Source organism: Oncorhynchus nerka, linkage group LG10, assembly GCF_034236695.1.
Source record: "Oncorhynchus nerka isolate Pitt River linkage group LG10, Oner_Uvic_2.0, whole genome shotgun sequence".
NCBI classification, from domain to species: Eukaryota; Metazoa; Chordata; class Actinopteri; order Salmoniformes; family Salmonidae; genus Oncorhynchus; species Oncorhynchus nerka.
The window spans coordinates 31960486-31973051 of record NC_088405.1 but is presented as its reverse complement, the minus strand read 5'-3'; the positions used below and the strand labels follow the sequence as shown (position 1 = coordinate 31973051).

At 53.1% G+C, this 12566-nt stretch overlaps 1 protein-coding gene across 7 annotated transcripts in view; it reads left to right on the top strand.

Moving 5' to 3' along the window:
• The window catches only part of LOC115135153 (latent-transforming growth factor beta-binding protein 1-like), a 133950-nt gene that overhangs the window by 104636 nt on the left and 16748 nt on the right, over positions 1 to 12566 (top strand). For all 7 annotated transcript variants that reach the window (XM_029669519.2, XM_029669517.2, XM_065023217.1 and 4 more), the window contains 6 exons: positions 2462 to 2602; positions 3718 to 3879; positions 3965 to 4054; positions 5209 to 5337; positions 6577 to 6717; positions 6893 to 7099. In XM_029669519.2, coding sequence (XP_029525379.2) covers positions 2462 to 2602; positions 3718 to 3879; positions 3965 to 4054; positions 5209 to 5337; positions 6577 to 6717; positions 6893 to 7099 — 870 coding nt within the window. The remainder of the gene's footprint in view (positions 1 to 2461; positions 2603 to 3717; positions 3880 to 3964; positions 4055 to 5208; positions 5338 to 6576; positions 6718 to 6892; positions 7100 to 12566) is intronic.

The window sequence follows — 12566 nt, the reverse complement described above, 5'->3', positions numbered from 1 at the left end:
CGGTCTCTCTTGCTTTCTTTCTCTCACACACACACTCTCCATCTGTACCTTGGCAAGTGTTGGTGGGTCCCACCCCAGCCCTGTACAGCCAGCTGCCTCTGTTCTTCACTCTGCTGTGGCTTGCACAGATGGTCTCGCCCCCCAAACTACTGGAAGTGGTCAACCGCCAACCCCTCACTCCCTCACTCCTCTCCCCATCTCTGGTTACACCCAGACAGACGCACCCCTGAGCCTCTCGGATTGTTTTCTGCTTCCCAGATAAAGAAGCCATTTTGGATCCTATTAACCTGTTTGTTACATACTGGGATTCAGACAGCGTAGCCTATCTGTCTGTGTCCTTTCTTTTCACAGTTCATGTCATTGAACGGAACACTGTCTGACTGTCAAGTGATTTAAGTGATACGTTTCATTGATGCTACTCTCTCTCCCTCTAGTCCAGCTAGCTACAACTATAAACAAGATGAAAAAGCCAACAGCTGTGCTTTTTCTGACACTGCTGGACTGAGGCTGGGGTAGCGGTTGTGGCTGAACCCAGACAATGACTGTGCATAGTGAACAAGGTGCTACAGGGTCAAGCCAGACAGAGGGCACCGCGGTGCGTGCTGACACCAGAAAAGCAGTAGCAGGTTTTAATGTCAAATTAATTATAGTTTCTCCTCAGGATGCGTTGAGCCAAGCGACAAGGAAGGCTTATAACTAGAGGGAGGGACTTTTAATTTTTTATTTTTGTCTGCTTCCTGCATTACAGTAGGTACCTGGGCTGTTGATGAGCTTTTTGATCCGTTGCGGCAGATATATGCGATAGCGGCCATTGTGGGTGAATATGCCAAGCCATCTGTGCTCTGAATCACACAATGATAGTCTCTCTGGCTCCTGCGACTGGCTATTTCTGCCCAGTCACATACCGGAGGGGGAGGAGAAGAGAGTGGGAAAGAGAGAGAGGCAGGCTGGGAAGTTGCCTCTCTGCGTACATAAAAATAAGTTATACAAAACATGAAGAACACCTTCCTAATATTGAGTTGCACCCCCACTTTTGCCCTCAGAACAGCTCGTTTTTTTGGGGCATGGACTCTACAAGGTGTCGAAAGCGTTCCACAGGGATGCTGGCCCATGTTGACTACAATGCTTCTTAGAGTTGTGTCAAGTTGGCTGGATGTCCATCGGGTGGTGGACCAGTCTTGATGCACATGGGAAACTGTTGAGTGTGAAAAACCCAGCAGCGTTGCAGTTCATGACACAAACCGGTGCGCCTGGTACCTACTACCATACCTTGTTCAAAGGCACTTAAATCCTTTGTCTTGCCCATTCACCCTCTGAATGGCACACATCCACAATCCATGTCTCAAGGCTTAAAAATCCTTATCTAACCTGTCTCCTCCCCTTCATCTACACGGATTGAAGTGGATTTAACAAGTGACATCAGTAAGGGATCATAACTTCCACCTGGATTCACCTGTTCAACCTGTCATAAAAGTTAATCATGTTTTGTACACAGTATATATCGCCATCGAAATAGAGCCAGTCGTTCTTCCCACTAACCTATCTAGCTATACTATACTGTAACTCAGCATTTCTCTCTGTTTACATATTAAATCACTTCCGATGGCTGGGCAGCAGAGATGTACTGTGTAGCCAAATTGTGGTATATAAACTGGTATATAAAATGTTTAATGCATAAGGACAGAATCCTCTGAAATGGAGAAAGAACATTTCTACAAATGTACTTTGCGGTCGTCCCATTCTGCTGAGCAGGAAAGGCCGTGCAATATGTTTATATATCATCCTCTTATGAGGCAAAATCTGCCTTTTCCATTGTGATTCTGGACTGGCCCACCCCCTTTTTAGTGCTCCCCTATTGGGACACACCCACTCTCTTCCTCCCCGCTCTCTCCTTAACACTTTCTAGCTCATTGACAATCTGGCCCACACCACGGTGTGAAGTATCGGACAGGGTGTTGGGGATACGGAGCAGATCTGAGCACGTAGGAACCAGATGGCTTTTTACGTTAAGTTCCACTTCCGGGTTGATGTTTTCTCTGCACGTTCGTTCATAACTGGAGAGACATACATGGATGGGTGCACATGTATAACCGCGGCCAAGTCAAAGGAAAAAATACATGTTGTTGGAGAGTGAAATAGATATTTGAGTGTCTCTTCTTCAATGTATAAGCCTATTTATTGATTTTGAGCTCTTACTGTTTTGTTTAAGAGAAATCCATTTCCAAAGTCGCTCTGGATAAGAGCGTCTGCTAAATGACTTAAATGTAAATGTAAATGTTTTTCACCCGCTCCCCACACAGTACACCACTTAGTGTCTTCATTTGTCTTCATCAGCTACTTGTCCCAGTGAATGAAGCCGCACAAAGCCACATATGTGAGGCATTACATGAATGAGATGGAAGGTTGCTAACCTTGCATATTAGTGCAAACCGCAAACCAAGGTGTTGTGTTCTCCCTGCAGATGTCAACGAGTGTGATCTGCTGAGCGGTGTGTGTGGCGAGGCCTTGTGTGAGAACGTGGAGGGCTCCTTCCTGTGTATGTGCACCGACGAGGACCAGGAGTACAACCAGATGACCGCCAAGTGCAGTCCCGCTCCCACAGGTGACCCACACATTGCCTGAACACAAATGAAGAGTTGATATAAAGCTTTTCAAAATAGTTTCAAATTAGAACTGAGTAAAGTTGTCCTCAGATAAAGGGGGTGATGGAGGGTTAAGAAGTCTCCCAAGTTACATGGTTCATTGAAATCAACACATTAGTGGTGATCGTGACATTCCATTGTGTGAATCCCCTTACATTAGCAAGACTGTATAGGGAATGTTAAGGGCATTGTCTCATACGACCATATTAACCTTTAACACTCTGCTGTTCAATTTGAGAGGAGTGGTGTTCTGATGAATGAGGGGGCCTGGCTCTGTGGACCCACGTTCGGGGGACTCCCTTGTCTCTGCCTGAGTGTAAATATCTAATGAGAAACGGAGCCGGCTGTGTGTCTTTCTGGTGGATGTATACTGTAGTACGGGGCTTTAGGTCGGGTCCCAAAGCTCGACATTAACCTAGACTTCTTGTCCGACTTAACCACATGACCTCAAGTAGAGTATGTTCTCTGTTACATCTGAAAACAGTCCCAAATATTTAAGGAGGACAGTTTATCATTACGTAATGTTCGGAATTAGAGCATGCCCTGTGCTCACAACAGCAGACGTTACGTAATAGTGTGATTTGCTTTGGAAGAATGTGAAAGGCCATTTCCATGTTGTAGCAGGGAAAGCTGGGTTTTTCTGAGAATGGGCAATTAGATATGAGTCTCTGGTGATCTGAAATTATCATAGGAATTCACAGAGCACAAAACAATGAGACAGAATCCGCAGTGTGTGTGTGTTTGCGTGCGTGTGGAGAGTTTAGGGGAAACCAAGCGGAGGAGGAAGAGGGGACGGGGCGGGACGGGAGGGGGGTTCTCGTCTCTCCGTGAATATCTTAAAAGCCGTGTGAGCAGCTGTGTACTCCGGTCCTCCAGGCGTATCACATTCATCATGTGCCTTATCTCTCCACACTCCTGCATGGGGAAATGTCACAGAGAGAGAGACTCATCCCTCCCCGGGTTAACCCATTGCTGTCACTCTAAAACGTTACGCACGACAGGTGATGTCACTGAACACGATCCTTGAGCGATTTCTGTGCAATAAAGTGTTTTCTCCCCCCTGTTACCTGTACAGCCTCGTCAGTGGAGAGGAAGGAGTGTTACTACAACCTCAATGATGAAAACCTGTGTGAGAACGTGCTGACCAGCAGTGTCACCATGGAGGAGTGCTGCTGTACGCTGGGGGCAGGCTGGGGGGACAACTGTGAGGTGCACCCCTGCCCCGTCCAGGGCACTGGTGAGGAAGCACACACATAAAACACACACACACACACACAAACACATGACATAGTACACATTTCCTTGTCTCTCTCTTCAAACAGATCAGTTTTCCCAGATGTGTCCAGCTGGGAGAGGCAGTGTCCCAACCGGTGACACTGTGTTTGGAGTGACTGCAGCCGAGAGTTATAAAGGTATGTGAACTCAGAGACCCAGTACAGGCTAAACAGAGCCTTGGCTCACAGCAGTAGTGTTCAGAAAATGCAGTGAGAACATTATGAATCAGACAATGAGTTAACAACAAACCCGGGACTTGAATAGCCTTACGGAGCTCCGTTTTCTGCTGTTGAGATGCTGCTATTAATGTCATCGCAGCTGCCTCTCTCCCAGGCAGGCCTCTGTCTGTGCTCTTGTTGTGTGTGTGTGTGTGTGTCTGTCACTTTAGTTTGCCTCTCTCTCTCAGGCTTGGAGTCCCAGAACAGAAATGCCAGCCTCTGATGTCTGGAGACCTAACACTAGCACATCTCCTCTCGCTCTCCTGTTCTCCTTTCCTCTTCCTCTTCTCTCCCTCTCCTTTCCCAGCCCCACAATCTTACTGTAGCTTGTTCCACTCGCACGAAAGTTAATTCATCGAACCAACGGCCTTAATTCAATAGTATAATTTATTACAGCAAAGGCAGTCTGGTAGAGAGGGGCTGGCAGCAAGTGAATATGGTATATTCTGAGAGAGGGAGAGACGGGCTGGGAAGGCAGGTTTCCAGGGACAGTTTCTGAGCACCCGTCTGGAAATGTCTTCAATTGGTGGATCTGTTAGCACAGCTGATTGTGGTCTCAGTTGCAAACACCAACGCCCAACCGACAGCACACACAATGGAGAGGAGAGTACTGTAACACAGAACTGTTTGTTGATGGAGTTCTTCTCTAAGCCTCTCCGGGTTTCATCTCATTAAAGCGTTGAGTTGGTCTCACCTTTCCAGAAACAGGAAGAGTAGAGACCGTTTGAATACTGGAAATTGAGTAGTATTGGTGTTCCTTCAGCTTTAGTGGCGAAGTAACTGCATTCTTACATTGTTATCTCAATAGCAAGAGATGAACTAAAAATGTCTCTGTGGCTGTCTCTGTGGCTGTCTCTGTGGCTGTCTCTGTGGCTGTCTCTGTGGCTGTCTCTGTGGCTGTCTCTGTGGCTGTCTCTGTGACTGTCTCTGTGGCTGTCTCTGTGGCTGTCTCTGTGGCTGTCTCTGTGGCTGTCTCTGTGGCTGTCTCTGTGGCTGTCTCTGTGACTGTCTCTGTGGTTATCTTTGTGGCTGTGTGGGCTGTTGTTAAGACTCTGTTGTCCTCTCCCTCCCAGATGCAGATGAGTGTGCGTTGTTTGGCCAGGAGATCTGTAAGGATGGCTTCTGCTTCAACAGCCCAGGAAGCTATGAGTGTTACTGTAAGACTGGCCTGTACTACGACGAGGTCAAGTTGCAGTGCAGAGGTCAGTGGGAAGGTCATTCACATTAGTTCATATTAATTCAACCTAAACATATTTGATTTACTCACAACATGATGCCATTTTTTGCGACATTCGAAAGATTGGAATCAATAGCCCTCAGTCTACTAATATGCCATTTCCACAGCCCTGTGTCATTAAACTGTCCACACACATTAAAAGTAGTTAGTAGTACTGTACCACAGCCTGTGTGTTGGCTGGCTGGCCAGGGGTGTGTAGGGTGGGGCCCCTCCCTGGGTTAGGTAGGGTCAGGGCCTGGTGAGAGACAGGGCGGGGACACGGGACACTCTGGGGGTGACGCAGGGCCAGACTGCGGTGACCTATGTGCCAAACCCAGCAGGCCCAGGCAGCAAGTCCCAAACCACCAACCGGGCCACACTGGAGGGACCCTGGCCCTCTGCCGGGCCCCACACCGCACCCTTGGCCCCGGGACACAAGCGCAGGATGCCTGTGGTCCGCCTGCGGAGTTCCGCCACATTTGTGTTGTATTATTTGGACAGGCTGAGACTGGGCGGAGGCTCCAGCAGAGGTTTGGCCTGTTACCCCTGGACGTTCCTGGTTTTACCCCGTTACGCGTGGACTAGAGAAACCAACCACCACCAGTCTTATGGCCGTGTTCTATTTGGGATATGAGGATATTTCTTAAAAGGGATGGAGGGGTATTTTTGAAAGTGTAGAATATTGAGTGGATGTGTATTTCAGTTGTATGTCTGGGTGGATATGTTTTTTTTTGTTCATTCATTTCCTCAGCAATTATGAAACCACAGGCCTGATGTGTATCTAATGCGTTTGCTGTGGCTGCACATTTCAGAAATACATGTCTTTCCTTTTGGGGCTGACACACAATCCAAATACGAGGTTTATTTGTCCCAACACCTGCAAACAACCCCCTTGAAGCTGTAGTAGTTGAGCTATCATTCACAAAAACATGTTTACTGTCTAGCATACTGTCTCTGACGCAGACTTTTTTTTTACTAACACAAGGAAAACGGATTTGCCCTCTCATCAATAGGAAATAGAAAATGCAGTTTATTAGCCTGATTCCTAAATTGAAGCATTTCTGTCTCCGTTCTATGTAAGTGGATGCTTAATTGGATAGGTTAATGAGTGTAAATGGCTGTGTGTTTGTGCGGCAGGCGTGCGGACTGCGTTCCATTAAGGGAATCGGGCTGAGACGACAGAACTCCCAACAGCACCTTTTCAAATATTTGTCCCCCCCCACAGATATTGATGAGTGTCAGGAGGTGTCTAGCTGTGTGGAGGGAGTGTGTTTGAACACACATGGCTCCTACATGTGTTTCTGTACACACCCGATGGTGTTGGACTCTGACAACAAGAGCTGTGTGATCGCCCCTGACGTGGCAGGTAAGAACCCTTATGAAAGATGGTTTAAGGTTAGTATGCTCTTATATTGTCTCTGTTTTCGTAAACACGTTTTTAAAAAGGTCTTTCTCGTGGAGATCGTATAACTTGTCAGACCGTATTGTGTGTTTCATAGTGAGGTAACGATTGTGATTGAGATGTACTGTGTCTGTTGCAGAGCAACATGGTGAGCAGACTGGCTACCAGGGTGTTTGCTGGCAGATGGTAACAGACAATCTGACAGACAATCTGACAGACACTCTGACAGACACTCTGACCTGCACCAAGCCCCTTGCCAACAGAAAGACCACATACACAGAGTGTTGCTGTCTGTTTGGAGAGGCCTGGGGCATGGACTGTACCCTCTGCCCCCTCAAGAACACAGGTACTACAAACCACACCAGCATTCATGTCCATCTATCAACGCTACTGTTATAATGACTTTATGACCTATTATCCTTTGTGAATAGAGCTAACTTTTAGGTAAATGCTTCTTCATCCAGTCTCGTGTGAGGTATATTATAGAACCCCATACAGCTGGTCTCAGAGTGATTATGGTGGTCAGTGCTTGAACCAGACGTGGTCCTTGCTGTGGTGGACCAGGCCCTTTCAGACCTCATACCCAGGACTAGTGACACCTCATTAGGCTTGGCCTCTTCCAGCTGCCTTCTAATGCTCCTGTCCCCTGGAGGCTCCGAGATTTAGCCTGCCCTGGGGCCAATCCTCTACCACTCCCCTTTTCCACTCCCCTGTGTCTAGGCAGGGAGGGCTGGTTGCTAATGCGTGTCCCCACCACGCTGCCAGGGTGGAGGGCTGGTTGCTAATGCATGTCCCCACCACGCTGCCAGAGTGGAGGGCTGGTTGCTAATGCGTGTCCCCACCAGGCTGCCAGGGTGGAGGGCTGGTTGCGAATGCGTGTCCCCACCACGCTGCCAGGGTGGAGGGCTGGTTGCTAATGCATGTCCCCACCACGCTGCCAGGGTGGAGGGCTGGTTGCTAATGCATGTCCCCACCACACTGCCAGGGTGGAGGGCTGGTTGCTAATGCGTGTCCCCACCAGGCTGCCAGGGTGGAGGGCTGGTTGCTAATGCGTGTCCCCACCAGGCTGCCAGGGTGGAGGGCTGGTTGCGAATGCGTGTCCCCACCACGCTGCCAGGGTGGAGGGCTGGTTGCTAATGCATGTCCCCACCACGCTGCCAGGGTGGAGGGCTGGTTGCAAATGCGTGTCCCCACCACGCTGCCAGGGTGGAGGGCTGGTTGCTAATGCGTGTCCCCACCACGCTGCCAGGGTGGAGGGCTGGTAGCTAATGCATGTCCCCACCACGCTGCCAGGGTGGAGGGCTGGTAGCTAATGCATGTCCCCACCACGCTGCCAGGGTGGAGGGCTGGTAGCTAATGCATGTCCCCACCACGCTGCCAGGGTGGAGGGCTGGTTGCTAATGGCTAATGCGTGTCCCCACCACACTGCCAGGGTGGAGGGCTGGTTGCTAATGCGTGTCCCCACCACGCTGCCAGGGTGGAGGGCTGGTTGCTAATGCGTGTCCCCACCAGGCTGCCAGGGTGGAGGGCTGGTTGCTAATGCGTGTCCCCACCACGCTGCCAGGGTGGAGGGCTGGTTGCTAATGCGTGTCCCCACCAGGCTGCCAGGGTGGAGGGCTGGTTGCCATGTCCCCACCACGCTGCCAGGGTGGAGGGCTGGTTGCTAATGCATGTCCCCACCACACTGCCAGGGTGGAGGGCTGGTTGCTAATGCGTGTCCCCACCAGGCTGCCAGGGTGGAGGGCTGGTTGCTAATGCGTGTCCCCACCAGGCTGCCAGGGTGGAGGGCTGGTTGCGAATGCGTGTCCCCACCACGCTGCCAGGGTGGAGGGCTGGTTGCTAATGCATGTCCCCACCACGCTGCCAGGGTGGAGGGCTGGTTGCAAATGCGTGTCCCCACCACGCTGCCAGGGTGGAGGGCTGGTTGCTAATGCGTGTCCCCACCACGCTGCCAGGGTGGAGGGCTGGTAGCTAATGCATGTCCCCACCACGCTGCCAGGGTGGAGGGCTGGTAGCTAATGCATGTCCCCACCACGCTGCCAGGGTGGAGGGCTGGTAGCTAATGCATGTCCCCACCACGCTGCCAGGGTGGAGGGCTGGTTGCTAATGGCTAATGCGTGTCCCCACCACACTGCCAGGGTGGAGGGCTGGTTGCTAATGCGTGTCCCCACCACGCTGCCAGGGTGGAGGGCTGGTTGCTAATGCGTGTCCCCACCAGGCTGCCAGGGTGGAGGGCTGGTTGCTAATGCGTGTCCCCACCACGCTGCCAGGGTGGAGGGCTGGTTGCTAATGCGTGTCCCCACCAGGCTGCCAGGGTGGAGGGCTGGTTGCTAATGCGTGTCCCCACCACGCTGCCAGGGTGGAGGGCTGGTTGCTAATGCGTGTCCCCACCACGCTGCCAGGGTGGAGGGCTGGTAGCTAATGCGTGTCCCTACCACGCTGCCAGGGTGGAGGGCTGGTTGCTAATGCGTGTCCCTACCACGCTGCCAGGGTGGAGGGCTGGTTGCTAATGCGTGTCCCCACCACGCTGCCAGGGTGGAGGGCTGGTTGCTAATGCGTGTCCCCACCACGCTGCCAGGGTGGAGGGCTGGTTGCTAATGCGTGTCCCCACCACGCTGCCAGGGTGGAGGGCTGGTAGCTAATGCGTGTCCCCACCACGCTGCCAGGGTGGAGGGCTGGTTGCTAATGCGTGTCCCCACCACGCTGCCAGGGTGGAGGGCTGGTAGCTAATGCATGTCCCCACCACGCTGCCAGGGTGGAGGGCTGGTTGCTAATGGCTAATGCGTGTCCCCACCACACTGCCAGGGTGGAGGGCTGGTTGCTAATGCGTGTCCCCACCACGCTGCCAGGGTGGAGGGCTGGTTGCTAATGCGTGTCCCCACCAGGCTGCCAGGGTGGAGGGCTGGTTGCTGTGCGTGTCCCCACCACGCTGCCAGGGTGGAGGGCTGGTTGCTAATGCGTGTCCCCACCAGGCTGCCAGGGTGGAGGGCTGGTTGCTAATGCGTGTCCCCACCACGCTGCCAGGGTGGAGGGCTGGTTGCTAATGCGTGTCCCCACCACGCTGCCAGGGTGGAGGGCTGGTAGCTAATGCGTGTCCCTACCACGCTGCCAGGGTGGAGGGCTGGTTGCTAATGCGTGTCCCTACCACGCTGCCAGGGTGGAGGGCTGGTTGCTAATGCGTGTCCCCACCACGCTGCCAGGGTGGAGGGCTGGTTGCTAATGCGTGTCCCCACCACGCTGCCAGGGTGGAGGGCTGGTTGCTAATGCGTGTCCCCACCACGCTGCCAGGGTGGAGGGCTGGTAGCTAATGCGTGTCCCCACCACGCTGCCAGGGTGGAGGGCTGGTTGCTAATGCGTGTCCCCACCACGCTGCCAGGGTGGAGGGCTGGTTGCTAATGCGTGTCCCCACCACGCTGCCAGGGTGGAGGGCTGGTTGCTAATGCGTGTCCCCACCACGCTGCCAGGGTGGAGGGCTGGTTGCTAATGCGTGTCCCCACCAGGCTGCCAGGGTGGAGGGCTGGTTGCTAATGCGTGTCCCCACCAGGCTGCCAGGGTGGAGGGCTGGTTGCTAATGCGTGTCCCCACCACGCTGCCAGGGTGGAGGGCTGGTTGCTAATGCGTGTCCCCACCACGCTGCCAGGGTGGAGGGCTGGTTGCTAATGCGTGTCCCCACCACGCTGCCAGGGTGGAGGGCTGGTTGCTAATGCGTGTCCCCACCACGCTGCCAGGGTGGAGGGCTGGTTGCTAATGCGTGTCCCCACCACGCTGCCAGGGTGGAGGGCTGGTTGCTAATGCGTGTCCCCACCACGCTGCCAGGGTGGAGGGCTGGTTGCTAATGCGTGTCCCCACCAGGCTGCCAGGGTGGAGGGCTGGTTGCTAATGCGTGTCCCCACCACGCTGCCAGGGTGGAGGGCTGGTTGCTGGCGTGTCCCCACCACGCTGCCAGGGTGGAGGGCTGGTTGCTAATGCGTGTCCCCATCAGGCTGCCAGGGTGGAGGGCTGGTTGCTAATGCGTGTCCCCACCACGCTGCCAGGGTGGAGGGCTGGTTGCTAATGCGTGTCCCCACCACGCTGCCAGGGTGGAGGGCTGGTTGCTAATGCGTGTCCCCACCAGGCTGCCAGGGTGGAGGGCTGGTTGCTAATGCGTGTCCCCACCACGCTGCCAGGGTGGAGGGCTGGTTGCTAATGCGTGTCCCCACCACGCTGCCAGGGTGGAGGGCTGGTTGCTAATGCCCCCACCACGCTGCCAGGGCTGGTGGTCCCCACCACGCTGCCAGGGTGGAGGGCTGGTTGCTAATGCGTGTCCCCACCACGCTGCCAGGGTGGAGGGCTGGTTGCTAATGCGTGTCCCCACCACGCTGCCAGGGTGGAGGGCTGGTAGCTAATGCGTGTCCCCACCACGCTGCCAGGGTGGAGGGCTGGTTGCTAATGCGTGTCCCCACCACGCTGCCAGGGTGGAGGGCTGGTAGCTAATGCGTGTCCCCACCACGCTGCCAGGGTGGAGGGCTGGTTGCTAATGCGTGTCCCCACCACGCTGCCAGGGTGGAGGGCTGGTAGCTAATGCGTGTTCCCACCACGCTGCCAGGGTGGAGGGCTGGTAGCTAATGCGTGTCCCTACCACGCTGCCAGGGTGGAGGGCTGCGATGTGTATTATGGGGACTTGCGGACTGGGACATGGGGACCTCCCTCTGAATAAACAACACTGCTATTCCAGCCCACTGGTAGAGTTGGGGATTTTTAAATGTGAGTTTTGAGTGATTTCCAAGCAGTTTGTCTTGGAATTCGTATCTTCGTGTGAGAATGATGTTGAACCGACAGTTTAGTAGGTGCCGTTGATGAGTCACAAGAGGTTTGAACATTGGAGCTGTGCGACATCGGTCTACAGCTGCTCTTTCTGCCTCTTGCACGCTTTACAAAAACAGTTTTTTCAGAAACATTGACAGAATCCAGAATAATACATTTCGAAGTCTGGGTCACTTTTAGGTTTACAAAGATTTGCGAGTGTTTCTTCTCGTCCAACATCCGATCTCCCACTCGGATCTTCACTGAATAACTCAGATGCAGGTGTGTGAGGTTTGTGAGGTTTGTGAGGTTTGTGAGGTGTGTGAGGTTTGTGAGGTTTGTGAGGTGTGTGAGGTGTGTGAGGTGTGTGAGGTGTGTGAGGTGTGTGAGGTGTGTGAGGTGTGTGAGGTTTGTGAGGTGTGTGAGGTGTGTGAGGTGTGTGAGGTGTGTGAGGTTTGTGAGGTTTGTGAGGTGTGTGAGGTGTGCGAGCTCACCACTGCTTTCCATAGAGAGACCAGAACAGAACACACGCTCGTTTGTTCTCATCAGGTCCACCCAGATCTCTCTGCGGTCCCTCTCTGATGCGTCTCCTGTGTAGGCGTTCTTGTGGGAGAGAGCGGAGGCAGGCAGGTGCGTGGGATTAGCAGGGGACTGTAGGGGATGGCTGGCCGGGGTGTGCAGATGAAAGACTCTGGGTTAGGTTCCCACAGTACAGTAACCAGGAAGGAGGGGGATCAGAGCAGGTGCTGTGCTGTGTGTTGAAAGACACATTCAGTCGGGAAGTCAGCCGCTAGCCACAAACCAGAGTAATTCACTTTAGTCAAATATCCCTCTGTCTTCTAAGCCAAGTGATGATGGCAATGTAATTACTTGGAAGAACCATGGAAGTGTTGACATTTTGGATGTCCTGCAGTTCTTAGAATGACAGAAAAGAGTTGTATTTATCAAACGTATAAGCTATTTGTCATGTTTTCTCTCTTTGGGTTGGAATAGAAGTGACGGCTGCAGATATCCTTCTCTGGCTCCTCATA